Below are 21,335 nucleotides of genomic sequence, written 5' to 3' on the forward strand. Positions count from 1 at the left end.
TGAGAAAAATATGAATTAAATTGCAATCGTGTCGTGCAATAAAATTACCTCGTCACGTCCATTTAGTGTATTATACAGATGATTAGGTTGTTCGAGTTTTTATTATCATAATTTATTGGAATAAATGTTTATGATCGAATTTAATAACACGTGTTGAGATGAAAAAATATATACGCGTAGGTACCTTACATCTATATGTACCTATATGTACATAAAAAAAAAAAAATTCACATTTACCACGATATTATATTACTGGCCTTATCACTTGTAAAACATGTACTGCAACTTTTATATTATTATACACGCGAGTACTACTACTATTGCGAAAAAATCCGATATTTTATTGTTCAATTATAAGTACGTTATTTTGATGTATTTATATTATGTTATATTATATATTAAGTGTGTGCGTATATTAAGTTTATTCATATAGTTCGATTACGTTTATAAAATTAAATACAATGTAACAATAATTACAGTGTACAGCGCGGTCAAATAAAAATCCATCTAGTAGGTACCTATATATATATATATTATATATGATATACTTAGAGCATATTATAAACCGACTATACATGTATATACGTGTATGACCGGATTGTACAGGAAATACAAATATAATTACGCCGGTATAAGACGCTGAAACTAATTAACTACAATTTTCGTTTTTCTCAATTATTAATGTGCGCGCGTAAATTACATATTATACATATACAAAAAACATTATAAGTATATATTATAATAGTGGTGCATATTCATAATCGTATCAAAAAAATAAAAATAAAAAATAAAATCTTTAATAATTGAAATCAGATTATTCCACTTTGCGTATACGCATACGACGTGTACCTATATTATATCTGCGATTAATAATAATATAATATTAGTACCTATGTGTTGATAGGTTCGTCGGTATTACTGCAAGATGATGATAATATCATATTAAAATTGGAAAATTTAAGTTATTCTGGTATAATATTATACCATAATGCATATGCATTTTACAATTTTAACATAATATTTATTTTAATGATTCCATTAGGCTTTCCCTGCAGTTTTAGAAATGTAAAACAAATGTAACATGTCATGAAAATCATTTATAAATAATAATTATTTTTTGTACAAGTTAAAATGTGACTGGCGCCAAATCAAATCAATACTTTGGTATCGGAATTTGATTTTCTATTCATATAAGTATTCTCCACTATTGTAATGTGTATGTAAAGTAAATCGTGACACTATATTAATGTACAATCTAATGAACGTGTAAACAAATGTCTTCGTCTGGACAATGAACAAAATTAATTGTGAATTTTGTAGACGGTCCATTTTTTTCCAAAGAGATTACATGAAGAGGTACTATACTTACACATGAGATTTGAATAATTTGCCTAATGTATTTAAGGAGTCCTCCTTTATAAATAAGTTTATCGTGCTTAACCAAAAATATAAGATTTTGATTTTTTAACGACAGCATATATTTCATTACATGAAATATCAAAACTTTTCTAAACATTTTGACGTCAAAATGTCTTGTGTAAAGAAAAGTTTCTGATGTATCTATTTTTTTTTTATTAGATTTATAATAAACATTTGTATTTAGATAAGAGATTTTATATCTATAAAATATTTGATCTACTATAGTTACTATAATACTCGTCTTAACTGCAATAAAAACGTTTAGTTCTATATTTGATATAGTTTGAATAATATATTACTAACATTTTGAGAAACTACCTGTTCTGCCTAAATTTAAGAATTTTAAAATAAAAAATTGCTTTTACCATTACAACTACCCATTATGCGATACGGATGAACAAATTAGGTATAAAATATGTATAATATAATGTTGAAATCTCCAACAGAATTCATATTCGTTTCTAAACTGCACTTTATAGCAGGTCATAACTACTGTACAGTGACGATAGAAAATATATTATAATTCATGTAAAATTATATTGCAAAATCTAACGCACAGAGTAACCTGGGGTATAATGGCGCAAGGGACAAAATGAACTATTGTGTATAAGTAATTTAATAATTGCCATCTGGTCAAACATTTTTGTTATTATGATTATGTTATCAAAGCCAAATGCGGTAAAATATTTTTTTCAACAGTTGATGAAGTTTTGGCGGCAATATGAGGCAAAGTATTAATTGTATTCATCTGATATAATATTTTAGTAGTATATAAGTAGTAATTTGTAGTATATAACGACACGTTAGGCGTTGCTTTTATATATATTCGTTTAGTAAAAGTAGGTGACTAAACATCAATCCTAGTAAAATATTAAAATGATAACAACTGAATATACTACAATACTGTTTATGCAGAAAATCATATTGGGGTAAAATGGCTTAGTCGGTTTTGGGGTAAAAGTGCGCAGTATTTCTTACATGATTATTGATTACCTACTATTATAAACATTTACATTTTCCGGCTTTAAATTGAATGTCTAAAAATTTAATTATATCGATTTATTTATTAATTTATTTGAACTAATGGGCACATTATATCTATGATTTATTAGGTAACAAATGATTAAATAATATTATCTAATATTTATTGAATAATTATACTTAAAAAAATTACTTTGACTTAGTATTTAATAGGTACTAATTTATTTATTATATTAGGGACTTTTATATTATGCATGCATATTATATATATATTTATATCTTACTATTTGATAAAAATAAAATAGACTTTTATGAATTAATTTAGCATGTGGCCTATTACCCCATTAGGTGCGCACTTTTACGCCGATACTGGGACAAAAAGACGCATTTGTCATAATTTCTAATTATTTCTAATTTTTGGTATTTGCTTCGGTAAAATCAACTTTTGACTGGAAAATTGAAATCTACATAATATTTATGATAGGAAAACAATATACCAATATTTCTAAAACGTGTATGCTATACCACATAACAGCTGTTAAATGTTGGTGCGTCATTATACCTCAGGTTACTCTATGAATTGTATATTGCATACTTTGTAGGTATGTAGGTATAGGTGATTATTTTAAAGATAAACACTCATTTTCTAGAAAATTGTGTTTTTACCTTTTTGGAAACTTATTTTTCACACATGTAATTTCAAGTTATTGCTAAACTTACAAAATAACATTTTTGAAAAAATTATATTTTTACCATTTTGTAGGTATGGTTATGGTTATTCTAGTGTTTTTAAATTGTATGTGTTTTCGTAACTATAGAATGTCGTATACCTCTGATGTTGAATAATACGGTATCTGAAGTGTTGTAGTTTAATACCAAATAGGCGAATACGAGAGGATTTTGATGTTAAATTTGACTAGAATTAAAATAAAATGTAAAAAAATATACCTAATATATTTTACTTTATACCGATGACGAGTTACCGGAGCTAACAATTACACGATGAAACTGCTTTAGCACGCCTATTTGTGGCATGCCGAAATAATTTCTTATTATACATTTAGTAAAATAATCCGATAAAGCTACGTATGGCTGTACTCCACGGTGATACAAAATATACGTAAGATGTTAGATGACATACGCATATACCTATTATGTTTGTATAATATTTTACGGTATAAAAATATGAATACCAGGTAAGTGTCCAAATTTCGGACTTTTGCAGATTGATATTGGTACATATGGACATTCAATGTTTTATGTTATTATAAATCGTAGTTCAGGCTTTTACAAATGAGAAATGATTAATCTTAGGAAAAACAATCTATTAATACAAAATTTCGAATTTAAAAAAAAAAATGAATTGATATACAATTATTTTGTAATTTTATTTTATCTGTACCTACTTAAATAAGAGTAGAATAATTCTACTCTTATTGTATTTCATTATAATATTATTATATACCCTGTACATTTGAAAGAGGTGCAGCTCGCATTAGCAGACATCGATCCAACTTACCATACACAAAATTGTTGGACCTTTTTCAAAATTTGTTGAACTTTATTTTCACCGGAAAGCCAAGTCCAACTTTTCGTTTTTCACCGCTATAGTAACACAATATTAGTAGCGAGATATTTTTTTACTCTATATACTAGTTTTTCTCGATTTGATTTTATACCATTATTTGAATTTTAAATTTTAAATAGGTCTGATTTTAACATTTTTTAGGTATAATTTGATTTAGATTTTGTCAAGGTATACATTTTAATTATTTGTAATAAGCGACGATCACGTCTTTTTATCGCGGATCCGGGGCTTGGAGAGTTCTAGGATACGGAGCGACGGCTTGTAAACAAGCGACAATGGCTTCACCGAAAAGCAATTCTTTTCTTCGACAACTTTCGGCATTGGGCGGTGCTTGGCCAATTTTTTTATGTGGTCCGACGCCTTGTACTTCAAAGAACCACATGCCACACCTGTTGAAGTTTTTGTTCGTGGTGGTGGCGGCGGCGGGTTTACTACTTGATTTTTTCCAGTGGCTACGTTAGGGTGATTTCTGGACCACGGAATCCGATGGTCAGTTTCTGCAAAATAACAGGTATAGTTACCATATAAGTACCCTGGTATTGTGCTGGGTACGATTATATATTATAATAATGTGAACTTCTTCGCCCGGCGTTTACCGTGCCGAAGATTTGATTTTTATAAATATATTTGTATAAAAATGTGTGTGTAATATTTCTACTAACTATTATAAAATCTAAACAATGCTGAAATTTAAATAAACAAAAAAAATATTATTTTTTTGGGAGCTGAAAAAAATTTATGTGTGAGCTACCCTTTAGCTACCTAGTATAGAATTTGACAAAATTAGCTATAAACATTAAACACCCTCAAAGTCCATTAACCAGTAGGAAGGTACTGATCGTTTTATTTAACGAATTAACTATATGACCTTAATTACATATGCTATATCTACTTAATTATTCCAATTATTTTGATATTTTTTCGCTTGAAGTGGGTAGAATAAAAAAGTATCTGTACATATTATAATTAAATTGAATAGAACGTATAGGTACTAAATAAGACGCAATATTTTCTTTAACTACTAAAGAAAATAATATTTAAATTACTTGTTTGAAATATAGTTTCAGTACGAAGTTTATTCCATACCTAATAATATTATTTATGTTTCTATTGAACGAACAGGCTAGTATTATGATATGGTTATAATAATGTGATTAAAGACACTTCTCGTGTCACTATAATAATATCAAATAGTATAATTATGATCGACGTGAAGACTTAAATACGTTTTAGGACTACTGGTCTAAATGAGCTGAAAAGATAATTGTTTTTCTATTAACCAATCAGGGATCAGTATATAATATCTGACTTCATAAATAAATTTTAAAAAGACGGACGTGAAACCAAACTTAAGAAAAGTGTTAAAAATACTACGCTCTATAATTATTGTCATAATAATAATATTATAGTCGCGCCAGCGTTCGATTACCCCGGACAACTTCACTCAGCCGATTCAACGGTTTGGCCAACCGAGCCAACGGCTTAGCAAGGCTCTCAATCCTCGAGGATAGCTGATAACTTGTATCAGTGCGTGGACCTGATCTCATTTTAGCAAACTCCAGGGGGTCCTTGGAAATTTGGCCCAAAGATGATGGAGGTTTACTCAAAGCGGGTGGCGCGACAATTGTGTCTTCACTCTTCAGCATCAAAGACACGAAACTTCTCTCCGACAGTGCTATGATAGTTTGTCGAAAGTCTAGCCGGTCATGTACTGGAACTTTTGTATATGTGAAATCACAATATTTTTTCGATTTTAATTATCCACTGAAATAAACGAGCTTAGATTATGATATATTTTATGTTTGTAATATAATATATTATATAGATGATATTATCTACGAAATGTAAGAACAGTTCATTTTAATCGGTACCTATAATATAATATTATTTTATTGATATTATATTCTGTTTTATCGTTTTTCCGGTTGCTCGGAAATGTAGCTATGGTGCACAACTATTTTATTATTATTATTTTTATCTGACGTTGCGGAAGATAATATTATTATAGCCACAACCAAATGACTCGCTATAATACTACAGCTGTAACAGTAGGGCGTATTCATAGCCAATCATCATGAGTACATATTAAACTTCAAAGATACACTAATAGTTAAGTGGGTTGTCTTTGCTCGACATTACGGCCAACTGGAAACAAAATATGTTCATAATCTATTTCCTTAAATTTAAACGTTATACATCAATATATTATAATATGGTATGTATTATGTAATGATGTACAAATAATGTGTAGTAAATCATTACATCGTCGACATCACGAAAAATTGCAAATTATTTTGTAGTTGAAAATGTATAAATATTCATTTTTATATTGTTAAGGCTTGACAATTGAATATACAATGTTCCTCATAAGTAGTTCATACTGGAACAAAAATATCTAAAAAATATATAGGCAGATATTTTTTTATATACCTACATTTGCGATGAACGTTCAAATTTGTATGAAATTAGATATTTAAACGTAGAATAATAGTGTTTCGGTTATTTTGTTGTTTTTCAAAAATATTTTTCATGGGGACTCGAGAATTGAAACTTTTACGTACCTATGATATTAATTTATTATATTTTATAAAGGCAATGGCGTATTGAAAACATTTATACTGATTTTTTAATTGATACAAAAATTAATATTTTATTTAAATTAAAAATATCACACAAATATAATACTAAAAATATTTATATAAATAAATACTCTTTATTTAAGGTCTTTAAATAATGCAATTTTTTCGAAAAATGTAATCCAACCTGCCTATAACTTTTATAGTTTTATATAAGCAATGTATAATAATATATTATATTATATCATCATAAAATATACTCAGTAATATAGATGGACACTTCGCTCAGAATCATATTTTTGCGTACGGTGACTTACGGTGACCATTTAATACAAATTTAACTCTCACATTACAGTGATTTGATCAATGGCGATTGGTCAGGTAAACTTGACACCCACTGAACCGCATACTGAATTTTTTCGCTTGTTTTTGCAGATTTTGTATGTTTTTATTGTTTGTATATACGGTTAGTTATATTTCAACGCATTTTCAATTACCTACTCCAGATTCTACAGTTTCTTCACATATTCGGATATTCCGCCTACTACGAATATACTATAGGTACTAGGTGCATGGCCGTCCTTATAGGATTTGCAAGGCCCAGAGCGAAAACCAATTTTACTACTTTTTTCAAACGCGAGGCCTCCAAATGTATGTTCTCACTCCTCTCTCCCCCCCTCCCCTAAGGAAGGCCCTAACTAGGTGTTCCTGTCCCAGTGACTTCAACAACTTCATCTGTCTCAGAAACTTGAACTAAGTTTGAATTCTAAGTACTAACTCTAAACTAAATATTCTTCTGATTGAGTTGATAATACATTTTATCGAATAATATAACTCACCGCAAATCAAACAATTCCATTTCATTATAATCTAAACATTATTTCATATGGTGATCGATTTATTCCTACAAAATATTATTATAATTTAATTTAATTATTCAATACTAAATATTTAAAACACATTTATTAGGTAAGTAATTATAAATTATTTATATATATATTTTTTTTTTATTAGCTTTTAACAAAATATAGTATATCATTATAAATTATAATAATTGATTTTGTTAAATGTTATGTAATTAATTTTAATTGTAAAATCAGTTAATACTTTTTTCCTCCGCCGTACACAACCGAGGGTATGAAAAAAAATGAGTATCATTCGGACCCATACTAAAGAAACTGTAATAATATAAATAAGTGTTGGGTAATGTGTTAGGTATATAGTGCACAATAATGTGCAATCGTAATATAATATAATGTTTATAGGTACCTATATCTAATATAAAAATGGACCATAATTCTTTGTCATGGCATCACTTAAGAACGCATTTACCGATTTGGTTGATTTGTTTTCTGTTGTGTTCGTAATATTGTCAAGACAAGATTTATATGAAAAAAATAATTAGGAAAATCACCGGAAAAGTAGGAAATCTGGTTGTCAAAAATACAACAGTGGCGCCAGCTGTCCAGCAAAAAATAAACTGAATAATAATATATTTTTGTTTATTGTAAGCTTGTTATTGTTTATGATTGAATATAATTGTAGACCTGCAGGGTTTTTTTTAGTGTGCAGTGAGACACATTTTGTGCAGTGAAAATTGTTACTTTGTGCAGTGTAAAAAAAGAATTTCAGGATGATATATTTTATTGTATATTAGAAAACAATAATTGAGTAAACTTCAAAATTAAGAAAAAAATGTTTCTATGAAAATTAAAAATTGTTTATATTATTCGTTATCATACTATTTTTTGTTTAAATTTTTTTTTTTGAGCAAAAAAAATATTTACCATCTCTGCACATGCTTATTGTTATGGAGGTAGAGAGTTGAATAAAATAATATGAACAATTTAATTATAAATAAGAAAAACGAATAAGAACTGAATAATCAATCCATGGAATTAGAATACTTATAACTAATAATATTAAATTACAACAGTTAAATATAATTCCGTATTATACATATATTCAAGTATTAAAAATAACCAAATCTGAATTTTTTTTTCATTTCTATAGTTATATTATTCCCTTCTGTATAGAATGTGTCCCTTTTTATGATTTACTGGCATTGAGTTGTAGTTTTTTGGACCAAGATAATCTATGAATTTTTTACCAAACGATTTTCTAAAATACTCCATTCTGACATCAAATGCCTTTTTTTTCTTTTAATAACCCTTTTCATATCCAGAAAGGATTCAAAGTTTTTAATTATATATACAATATACAATAGTTATTTTTTTATATACAGTCTCAAATGGTAACGCATCTAATAACTTAAAGTTTACTTTAGTTGAACCAGTTAAAGTAGTTTTACTTAAACATATCTTAATAATTTATTTTTGAAAAAGTTGTAGTGGTCTAGACGCATTTTGATTCAGTCAAAATTATCATTTTAACTATTATTTGATGTAAAAGTATTTTAAAAAAATTATGTAGAAATTAGGTATTTAGCCAATTGATTGTTTTAATTTTTATAAACAAATTATATTTACAAATTACCTATTACAAATAAATATTACTTAATTAGTTAATATTACTTACTTACTCAGTAAGTATTATTACTTATATTTACAAATACAATTTTAAAATTATTATTTACAAATGAAAAATAAAAATAGTTCATTAATATAAAATGATTTATTAGGTATATAACGAGAGAGTCGAGATTTATATGTTTTTGCATATCGTTTCTGACTTTCTGAGTACCTATATGCAGTCTTATGAAAGTAAAAAATGTAGATACAGTATACAGTATACAGTAGGTTAGTAGGTACTAGGTAGTAAAATTGTGCCAATTCACAGGAGTGGCTACAGAGACATGATTAGGGGGTGACCAAGTCATAATTTTTAGAAAATGTCGATGGTTTTTTTTTTTTTAATTTTGTTTTTAACAGTATAAAATTGTTTAGAAATACAGCTTTGAGGGGGGGGGTAGGGAGGAGCCACCCCTGACAGTTTAACGGATAACAGTCCGTAGGGTTTGGAATGTGTGGACAAATTTCCTACTATAACCCAAGAGTGGGAATAAGTTTGTGCAGAAAAAATTATAAAAAAAAACCCTGTAGACTTGTATGAATTATTATATTTTTTGATACACTTAGTTATTAGCACTTAGTTTTATACATTACTTAGTTATTTTAAACCATATAACTTAGTAAAAATGGTATTCCTAACACTAATTTTTCGACTGTTGTCCCGGGAATCTACACATGCTCATCATAAACAATGTGGTAGGTAGTAAAATATTAGTAATTACTAATTACGTATGCTCCTCGAGAGGTCTGCAGGTGGATTGCCTACCTGAAAATATACTGGTCGCATAATTACAAGCGTGCCTCACGGGCAACGCCGTTTGGGATGGCTATAATATAATATAATCGAAAGTTTCACTGACTGATCAACGTAAAGTAAAAATAATGATAGCTTGAGGCTTGCAATTTTCATGGTAATATGGTACATTTGTACCACCATGTAAGTGTGCTCTAATAAAGCGTCTTCCAAAATTCACATTTCATAATGTGGTACTTGCACAGGTATTTTGAGATTCAAGATGATCAATGAAATTTTTTAAGTTTTGAACACCATGTACCGATTATCAAATAACGAATAGAATGAAGTTTGAGTCATATATATAGTTGGTACATTTAACTTATAATGAAGTGCACAGAATCAGCTAGTACTAGATTAAAAACCTAACCCCTAACCTATAGGTCTTAACCGCGGAATTCGTACTTTTACCGTAACGTAGCAATTATAGTATAATAAATATATTTATTTATATCATAGGTAGAAATATTTGAATACCATGGCGGTGGTCCACACCATTACAATAACATCGTTCATTTGTTATCTCATATTCCGAAACAATATGTTTCTGAAAATATTTAAATTATGAATATTCATTATATTATTATATAAGGTATATTTTACATACAATTCGGACTTCGAACGAATACCTATAGTGGATAAGTTGTAACTTATTATAAGTGCTTATAAAATTTAGATGCGGGCGGAGTTGCTTCAGCACAAGTGTAACCGCCGTTAAACGTTGGTCCGCAACTTCGATCGACTAAACTTTGAATAGGTACCTACCTATGTACTCACAACGGTGAGTAATAACTGATAAACTACTAAACCGTCTAAACCACTCGTTTGACTTTTGATAGTATTATATTATATAGGCAGTCGAAGAGCTGTCGCCTATTATAAAGTATATAGAGATTATCGACACGAAATACGTGGCTGCAACTGCCTGGCAATCATCTCGACGCATATAATATATTATAATATAATAATATTACATATTATACTTATTGAGTTGTCGCAATTTTTCGGCAAACGAGACTCGTCGTGTCGTGTCGTATACGTCGTACCTACGTTGTACACGTATTGTACCCATACCTTTACAGTACCTGTACACACACATATACACACAGGTATCCGGCAGATAATTTTGTCCTCTGAGTTTTTTTATAACTCACAACAGCGTGTACGACATGCGCTTCGGATTGTTCTTATATTATATCGTGTGTACATATAATTTACACACACATACACACACACACACACATGAGACCGCGTATAACGTATGTACATAAGATCCATTAGATTTTTAACAAGCAAATAGGTGTGTATCAGTGCGACCGATCGCGTCTGCTCGCGGATATAATATTTATGTTGTTGTTTTTTGTGCCCGGTATCGTCTGCGCATCGCGCGGCCATCCTCTCTGGGACGCGAATACACTGCGCGGCAGACACGGGCGTCATCAAAACGGACAATAAACTTAAACACGTACTATATATTTAATAATATATATGTTATAGAATAATACGCATAGGTACGTATATATATGTGTGTGTGTGTGTGTATTATGTATGCATATTATGTTTTTAGCAGGTTTATTATGATAATAACGCGCGCGACACCGAATCTCGACTATTTATCGCCCTGGGCTCGACGACGGTTCAAAAAACAAAAACCATACCAAATATGCCATAGAAATTAAAATAGTATTAAATACAATACTATTTATTGATATGATATAATATATCACTTTGACACTCTCGGTGTGACGGTGTTTGTGTGTGTTTGCAAGCAGCTACATTAATGCGCGGATTAAAAAAAAAATCGGTAACATGCTCTGTTGTATACGGAAGGTGTCCAGTAAACCTCGTCATCGAGTATGTCACTGTAATGTATGTATACAATTTGAATGCAAAGATGAACCATAATTGCATACGAAATACGATTCTGAGCAAAACGTGATAATTTTATAAAATATTTATATTGCTATTAAAGTAATTGATGTTGCTATATAATATTAGCAATACAACAAGTTGAATTGATTCTGAAAACATTGCATTTGAAAATATTATTATATGTTTCTATAAAATATGATAATGTAGGTTAAAAGTTTCGAGTTCCAACGAATAATATTTTTGAATTATAACAAAATAACTACAAAATCATTATTATTTGTTTAAATATCTAATTTCGTCTAAATTTGAAATTTAAATGCCTAAAACAGAAATATTATTTATATATTTTAGATTTTTTGATTTCAGAATAAAATATACTGATGAAGAGGAACCTTGTATACATTTTACGAGTTGAGAAAGCTATTATATCCCCCATTTGGCTTAACGACCTTAACCATGTTTAGATTTTCAACTCCGAGGGTGGTTTCTGATAGAAAATTGTGTCTAGTTGCTACTTGGAGGTACCATGTGGGGAAGGAGGTGTCAAAACTAAAAGAATGTCTTGTAGTTTTCAAAATAATTGTGAAGGAGAAAAAAATTAAGGAAAAATTAACATTTTAAAGAGGTGTTGGCCAGTTGCCACCCACGACTGTTATCGGGATTTTAAAAATATACCAGTTGCCCTCAACGAAATATACCAGTTGCGAGTTGCCCTCGCATGATTACAATATATAGCCCGTGTAATAGGGGAGGTAAATATACAAATAATAAATAAAATTATTTATAAAAATAAAGTAAAATAGGTAGTATAAAATGATAGAAAATTATCGTATTTTGTAATAATTACTAATAAAATAATATGAAGATAATAGGTAGTCAATAAAATAATAAATATTAAAATTATGTGGCATACAATGTTATAATTTGACAACAACAAAAAAAAAAAATTAGATAAAAGATTATGTTTTGTTATAATAATTACTAATAGATTTTACAAAATCTAGTCTACTAATATTCTTGTTTTTATATTTATTTATAAAATCTTCAATTCTGGCTCTTTTTGTTTAAGTATGTGCAATTAGTAATATTTTTAATTTCGTTTACACTGCTTATAGCACTGTACTTATGTATTTGTTTTATTACAAAGTACAATATCATATAAAATTGCAAATATCAAAATTATATTACTTTATTTTTGTAAACAATTGTATTTATAATTTATAAATTTACCTCCCCTATTTTACGGGCTATATATTGTAATCATGTATATATTAACATATGAGGGCAACTGGTACATTCGGTTGGGGGTAACTGGTACATTTGGTTGAGGGCAACTAGTACATGCCCTTTTAAAGTGCCGCCGTCTCCCAAATTTTGAAAATTGACTCTCGCATTCTCGCAAGTCGCTAAGCATAATTTGGTATATATTTAGACATTTTAGAGCGACGTGGGTGGGCTACGTGACGTGGTCCACTCATTTTTATTTTGTATGTAACATATAATCTTCTGACTCCCAAATTCTGAAAGTGAACTCACAAATTATCACAATTAACGAATTGATAAAGATTTTGAGTCACTACACCAAAGTGGATCCACTTCACGTACGTTTGATTAAATGTTTTGGTTTTCTGGTTTGTACACATACATTATATACATGTAGGTAGGTAACTGCAATCGCGTTATATTAACATTCTGTCGGGGAATAAGTAGGCATGTACCTATCTTGTACCTATATATAATATATATATAATTGTTTTTGCATTTCCATCACATGACACATTATAGAATATTACGTTAACCTTATAGTGAGAATGTGGGTGTGTGGGTTATTGACACTATACTAAAATATACATAACAATATATAATAAGAACTATTATAATATAATTATTATTAAATTATAATATCAACAAAATGGTTTCATTACACGAGTTTTTCAAGTGACTTCAAGTATCTTCTCCACCTTAAAACCCTTATATCCCCCGCACTTGTAAGACCGTTATTTTTCGAGTATGGTTTTATTCTTTGCGAGATCTCGGTAAACAATCTCTAACTCTTGTCGAATTAGACGTGTTGAACGTTGGTAAGTTTCTAAAGATTGTCCACTACGTATTAATAAACAATCATCCACCTCATATGATTACTATATATCTCCTTCTATTTTCTATACTTTCAATATTTATGCTTAAACTCCCTAAATGATCGCAGACATGAATTAAGTATATAAGATTCCTGAGAGTGATAAAACTGACTCTCCATAATACCTTTTATCCCCAGTTTTTTTCAATGCATCCCATAGTCTGAGTAGCTTCAGTATCTACTCATTATGAAGATAATTAACCTCTTCGCCGCTGTACCTATGTGTCGTTAGCTATGGCCTATAACGTAAACCCCTCCTTATGGCTTATCTTATTTATAAAATACGAAAATACGAAAATTATTGTCTGCGACGTGTACTATTAACTTATCCTACTATTTCTATTACTTTTTATTATATTGTGTTAGAATTATATAATACTATTATTTTTGTCAACCGATCACAATAGTATATGTGAACAATAACGACGGAGGTGATAGTATGTCCATTTTTTTTAATGATATACCATCTCAGTTGTCTCAATATTTCGGTTTTCACTGTAAAGAATCAATCTCCTCCTATTAGGTAACAAAATAAATTAAAATACGCTACCGAGTATACCTCTGTCCTTCATCGGGGGAGCGCATCGATAAGAGTTCGTACATCCGGTTACGCAGTATTCGGTCTGGCTCTTTTTTATTACGATCATGTAAATCATCTATTTTGATATTAGCTTATTTATATATACAAAACCACTTATTTAGGTACATATTTTAAAATATATTGACATGGACTTCAATTTCATTATCTTTTTAGTAAAATAGGAAAAATAAATTCCACTTTGAATCCTTGGAACATATTATATTAATACTTATCTATAATATTATATCGAATGTTTACGATGACAGTACCTATTATTATATTATATTTATATACAACATACAAAGGTATAAGTAAACTATTCATTATTTCTATATATAGTTATAACTACACGTGTATTGTCCATCTGTGCGTCGTTTAACAGCGGATATGGTCTCCCGATGGATATAATACAATATAAGTATAGATATCCTAGGCACATATAGTATCTATTATAATATAATATAATATACGTTTGCAAATCGTGTAATTTTATAGTCGTCTTAGGACGGTTCGATGCGAGTCTTTGACGCGTATAGAATCGCGTGTCGTGTGTGAATCGGGAAGCCCCTCATCGCGAAATCGAATCCTCCAGCCACCGATGCCTGGGCAGCATATGTATATAATAGATAGTTGTCGTGTCATCGCGTCGCGGCGTAGCTGCTGGTTTATAATTTATTACGACATAACCATATTATACCGTCGTTACTGGACCGCGATCGAACGGTCATCAGACCGTAACCGCGGTGTGTTGTGTGTGTGTGTTTGTTATGTTGTCGGATCAAGTCGGAACTTGTAAAGCGCGAAAGTTTTATCTGTAGACGAATCGTCAGTGCTGTCTACCATTCTATGCATAGAATATCGATATTGGTTCGATTGATGATTGTAGTTGAAACGCGCTTTCAACGTCGTTTTTTGTTTTCTTTCTATCCTACTGGCAAATTTTCCGGTAGTTTTTTTGACAAAAATATTCATGGTTCATCGCATTTAATTACATACTTTAGTTCAATTTAATTTTAAGGGTTTGTAGCATATTGTTTTCTTTTAGGATAAGGAGCTGCTCACGGATTACCTGTTGATGCGACTGGCAAATATAAGAATATACATATATAGGTATATTCGTCTATTCTTTTGTCATTTTAGAATTTTAGATGAACCTTGAAATCCAAAAATGTACTTCATATAGCGGCAGAGCACCTTTATTGGTTTTGTATTTCTTTTCTTTTAATAACTATTATAGTATTTTATATTTTTATAGCAACAAAATGGTATTTTATAAATTACCTTATGTTTCTATTATAGACTTGGAAAGTATACTAAACCAATCGGCAACACATTCCACATACATATTTCTTGAAACTTAAGGATCGTGTTCATAAAGCTTCGTTTTTCAACCCCTTATAGCCAATAGGTTACAATAGGGTGGCTCGCACATGAATTATTTCGTTTTAGCACACGAAAATTGAATATTTTTTTGTTTACATTCATAGGGTTAGTTGCCATTGGTTACAGAAATAAAAGAGACTTTTATATAATCGATATATATATATATTATATTCTAAAACTTAATGTGTAGGTATATGCCTGTAGCTTATATGATCAAAAACTACTCCGCCAATTTTTACGAAAATTTAAAATTGTTCTTAGAGATATCAGGAAAATCTATAGAAAGTAGTCTAAACCATGTTCGAAAATATACCAGGTGCTCTATCCAATCTATCATGTGCGGATTCCCCTTATCTCCGTCAAATTAGTCCATAAAGCGAGGTACACTGACGCAGAATTGCCCGTGAACTTAGGTATAAAAAACCGACACACTATATACACTATACACCGATACACTATACAGAGTGGTCCAACAGTGTCCAACAAATCAAGCTGCATGGCATTTTTTGTAAGGGTGAAGTTTTTCTGACGTAAAATTGCGCTTTTGTAGTATAGTTGGCAGCACAAAAGTGTCTAAAGCTCTACTGACAAAAATAATGTCCAACAAAGTCTGGGGGTAATCCAATAATGTCTAACAAGTTATCAACATGTTTATTGGATGTATTGCATAATATGTGTCTTTCATAGTTGTGCTACTAACTATATGAGTGTGACAAAACTGTAGGATATTACGGTAAATATATGCGAATGATAATAATAATAATAATAATGATATATAAATAAATGAGCTATTATAGTTTCCCTAAGATGACAGCGCGTGTGTCGTATATATCAGGGATGAGCAACTCAAAGTAACTAGCGGGCCACTTTTAAGTACTTTAAAATCTAGCGGGCCGCAGTGCATAGGAGAAAGCAAAAAAAAAAAAGTCCTTCAAAATTGATTTTTTACGCTTTTTAGCGGACATTTTTAAAATAATTACTACAAAACACGAAAATAATAGTATAATAAAATTATATGAAGTAATTTGAAAATGTAGCGCGGGCCAGTTAAAAAAGGTACGGGAGCCGCATATGGCCCGCGGGCCGCTTGCAGTTGCCCATCCCTGGTATATATCTATAGATTTATGTTATATATATATAAATAATATTCTGTATATTTAATATATATATATTTTGAAAATATAAATTAGTATACATTTTATATATTATATTATAATTTCGTTGAGTGTTACTGCTGGGTAGCTATACTCCTCTCATGCTATCAAAGCCAATTGTATTCCATCACATATACTTATTGTAAATACTATTACAGATCGTATATATTTAATTAAATGTTAAAAAAAAAAAATATTATAATTTATAATTTATAATACCTATATCTATATCACATTTGATTGACGCCATCGTAACACAAACCAATATTACAATAGGGTAAGTAGGAGAAATAATGGTCGAAAATGAACACTTAACAGTGCAGATTGACTTGCCGGCATTGATTTCTTCTCAAGTATTAAAAATTAAAAATAAATGGCGTCGAATTTGTTTACACAATCATTACGCGTCGGATTTATTAAAATTAGAAGGTGCACCTTGTTATACACACATACTATAATATAACATATTAAACTATATCGCATGTCTGTTTAATTTATCATAAATATATATTATAACATACGCGTTACATATAAAGTGGTGGCCTGGGTAATTAAAGCGATTTGTATTTATTGCAAGTTTTTTTGATTTTATCTGCACAATCACCCGTCGTAGATTTTTTTTTTTACCAACTCTTATCGAATCCCGGACATTGTAAATTTTAAAAAGATACTATCGGTTTTTTTTAATGAGTGCATAATATAGTGTAATCGTAAATAAAATATCTATCTGCAGATATATAAATACACATATTGAATATATATTCTTATGTATATTCTTATGTATATACAGTATAAGCCTGGGCATAAACGCGTTAAAAAGTTAAAAGTTAAGTTAATTTTAACTTTTAACTTAACTTATTTTAATTGATATCAACTTAATAAATAACAAGTTACTTTTAATCAAATTCAAGTTAAGTTAATTTATAAATAATTAAATAATAAAAATAAAAATTGATATTACATAACCATTTACTAGAATAGGGAATTACAAATATTACAAAATCAATTTCTTAAATAAATATTTTACTGAAGTATAAAGTTGGCTACATTCTCAAACAGTTTTAGACTTTTAGTTCCCTGAAAAAGTATTCAGAATTTAAAATTAAGTACATTCTTAAATACCATGTTATTTTTATTTAATAATTTTAAAAAAATGTATAGTACTTTAATATTAATACTTTAGTGTATTAATAAATCAAAAGGTTGTATTTGTTTTGGCATTTTCAATTTTGTATTTTTTTCGTACCTACTTCATAATTCTATTAATTCAGTACCCGTGTATAGAAAAGCTATTGGCTATTTCCTGTCTTCAATAATATTTATGATTTTTATTATTTAAACAATATTACTGAGTATTTATAAAGATATTATAAAAAAAAAAAAATAACTTAACTTAACATAAGTTAATAAGTTAATTGAAAATGTTCATATAACTTTTAACTTAACTCAGTTAAAAATTATCATTAACTTGCCCAGGCTTGTATATAGGTATAATAATATGTAATGCACATAGTGCTGTGTGTCTATATAATATGTACAAATAGCTCGCATAAAACATGGTATATAATATAGCGCGCCGCCGCACGCACTAGTCGTCAAAATTAAAAAAACTTTCGCACAAACATAGGTATAATAATAATATTTACTAGTATTTATAATCAATGGTAATACTCATGATATTAGAAATAATAATATATATGCGTTTATATAGTAATATACTTATCGTATCGCGCAATTATATTTTCCTACCTATCTATATATTGTGATTCATTCGCGTCATGAGTGAAAAACATAGACCGTATAAGTATAAGGTCGCTATGATGGTGAAAAATAAAATTACAAATTCAAACGCGCTAACAATTGATTGGATATAATAATATTATTCTTAATCAGATATAAAAAAAACTAATAACGACGAAAAGTGGTAATTTCCGCCAAGTACTATTATATTATAATAATAATAATAAGATATTTCGTTTGAGTTTTACCATATAAACATTATACATATTATATTATATTAGTACGCGCGCATACACGTTCATTAAAATAAATATTTTAATCGAAAACATTTAGTAGATACCTACACTCAATAATTAAATGGTGGAGAACGAGCGCGGTACACACATTTTAGATTAAATTCCAAGTAGTATAATAGTGTGCTCACTACCTATATATACCTACGTAGGTATTGGTGTATTATATTATATACGTGTTTAATATACATATGCATGTGCGTACGTATGTATGTATGTTATTATAATAGTCATTGCCTAGCTCATTATTATTACTGTTATTATTATTCCGTATCGGATAGACCGTTCGCGGTATATAATAATAATTTAATATTATATAATATTATTATTATTAATATTTTTATGTATTTTGTAGGTATATACTAATATATATATATATATATATATAAAATATGCACACGGACAGGTATATACGTACAAGGCAATTTTGACGGACAATTTTTTTTAACGCTCAAATACACGCGTTGTTTTTACCCGCGGTATGATGACTGTACCAGCGACTGGCCGCGGTATACATATAGACAGGTGAACGTTTCGTCGAATGCCATTTAAATATAATTGTTTAGCAGAAGCGTTTAATAATAATATGTTATACATCAATACTAATTATAATCGTGTGTTGGACTATGCTGTCGAATAATAATAATAATATCGAGTCCTGTCTGCAGCAGTTTTGATGAGTATAGTAGTTGGGTACAACTTACGGTAATAAGTCTGTCGAGTAGGTATCCAATAACAAATAGATATATTATTATCTAACGCAGCTACAAAATAATATAACAATATTATACTCGCAGACACTGCAGTGCAGCATTATAATATTTTGTGATTTGTTGGCACACAAATTTTGTTTTTCGCGTAACGATACGAACTGTTAGAAAAAATACAATTTCGATCGTTATTTCTGTATAATATATAGGTACAATGAGGCGCGGCGGTGGCATTACCTGCTGAAAAATCGTGAAATTACTTTTGCGTGAAGTTGCAAAGTCATTGCATAGTTTTTATACATAATATAGGTATGTGTATTGTTACTGACTGCAGTTGTATTACAGTAGTTCGTTAAAATCGTATTATATCGCGTGTGCCTATATATATATATTGTAAAAAAAAATTGTTTCGTTGTATACTTTGTACCGGAATTAAAACGAGTAGGCGATTAATGGTTAGGTTTCATTATTTAGTGTTCATTGACTTAATACCCGTTTAGGTTTATGCGCATAGAATATTATGAGCAATTCTATATGGATAAAACTTTGCGGGTATGACTCAAGGCTCAAGGCCCACTTATTTTGCCATGTCTAAACTTACTTACGGATAAATTCAGTATTAGATATAGTAGGTATAAGAGCACAGGTTCTTGACTAAAACACATGGTTGAAATATAATGGTTATTGTATATCGACTCGGATTGTTATCATCAGAAACAAAATGGCTGCGTAAAGGGATATCACCAATATAATTTTTTTTATCATAAAAAACACACTGACAATAGCTAACAAATTCAAATCCTGCGGATATATAGGTACTTGATTATTATTGGCTCTCTTTACGCTGCCATTTTTTTTTTATCATCAAATATTTGATTGAGAAGGGGTATATATTATGCAATAACCTTGTAAATTTTAACCATGCTAAGACATTAAAAGACTACCAAAACAAGACTTTTGTTATACTTACTATTGTCAAAACTATTTCTAACGATTATTAAATGCAGATAAAAAATTCAAAATACATTTATCGAAAATCATTTTATTCAATAGACCGATTAAAAGACTAGAAAAGATTCGGAACTATTTTGAAATTATTTTAATGAAACAGTTATTACTTAGTTGTCTTTAGTTTCTTTAAAATTATATGTACCTATATACTATATACTTTCCATTTGTTTTGACTACAATATTTTAATTTGTTCGAAGTTGTACTCTAAAATTAAATTATTTAAAATAACCCTGTAATTACACTATAAATTTAATTCCATCAAATATTTTCCTACTTCTTAAATTATTGGTTTTATATTCTTATTTTTCTTTCACTACCTACTGACATCTGGATGAAGTTTGTAACACAAAAGTTGGTGCATACGTACTTAATTTAACAATAATATAAATACCAGATCGATGTAAAAAATTTATTAATTTCAATATTAAATTTCACGACAATAGTATCCATGATATACTATGGGAATCGATATTATCATAATACGCAATCCTAATAAATAATACGAATTGTATATTTTGTTTTAGCTTTAATACATTATACATAATATAGAGATTAATAACATAGGT

At 29.2% G+C, this 21,335-nt stretch overlaps 1 protein-coding gene across 1 annotated transcript; it reads right to left on the minus strand.

Moving 5' to 3' along the window:
- Positions 1–4,119: 4,119 nt before the first annotated feature.
- On the minus strand, positions 4,120–5,964 carry LOC100569815. The gene is made up of 3 exons (XM_008187592.2): positions 5,860–5,964; positions 5,418–5,752; positions 4,120–4,485 (listed from the first exon to the last, which is right to left on the minus strand). The coding sequence occupies exons 2-3, from the start codon at positions 5,632–5,634 to the stop codon at positions 4,190–4,192; spliced, it is 513 nt and encodes a 170-aa protein (XP_008185814.1). The 5' UTR covers positions 5,635–5,752; positions 5,860–5,964; the 3' UTR covers positions 4,120–4,189.
- Between the last annotated feature and the right edge of the window lie 15,371 nt (positions 5,965–21,335).

Source organism: Acyrthosiphon pisum, chromosome A1 (assembly GCF_005508785.2).
Source record: "Acyrthosiphon pisum isolate AL4f chromosome A1, pea_aphid_22Mar2018_4r6ur, whole genome shotgun sequence".
Taxonomy (NCBI): domain Eukaryota; kingdom Metazoa; phylum Arthropoda; class Insecta; order Hemiptera; family Aphididae; genus Acyrthosiphon; species Acyrthosiphon pisum.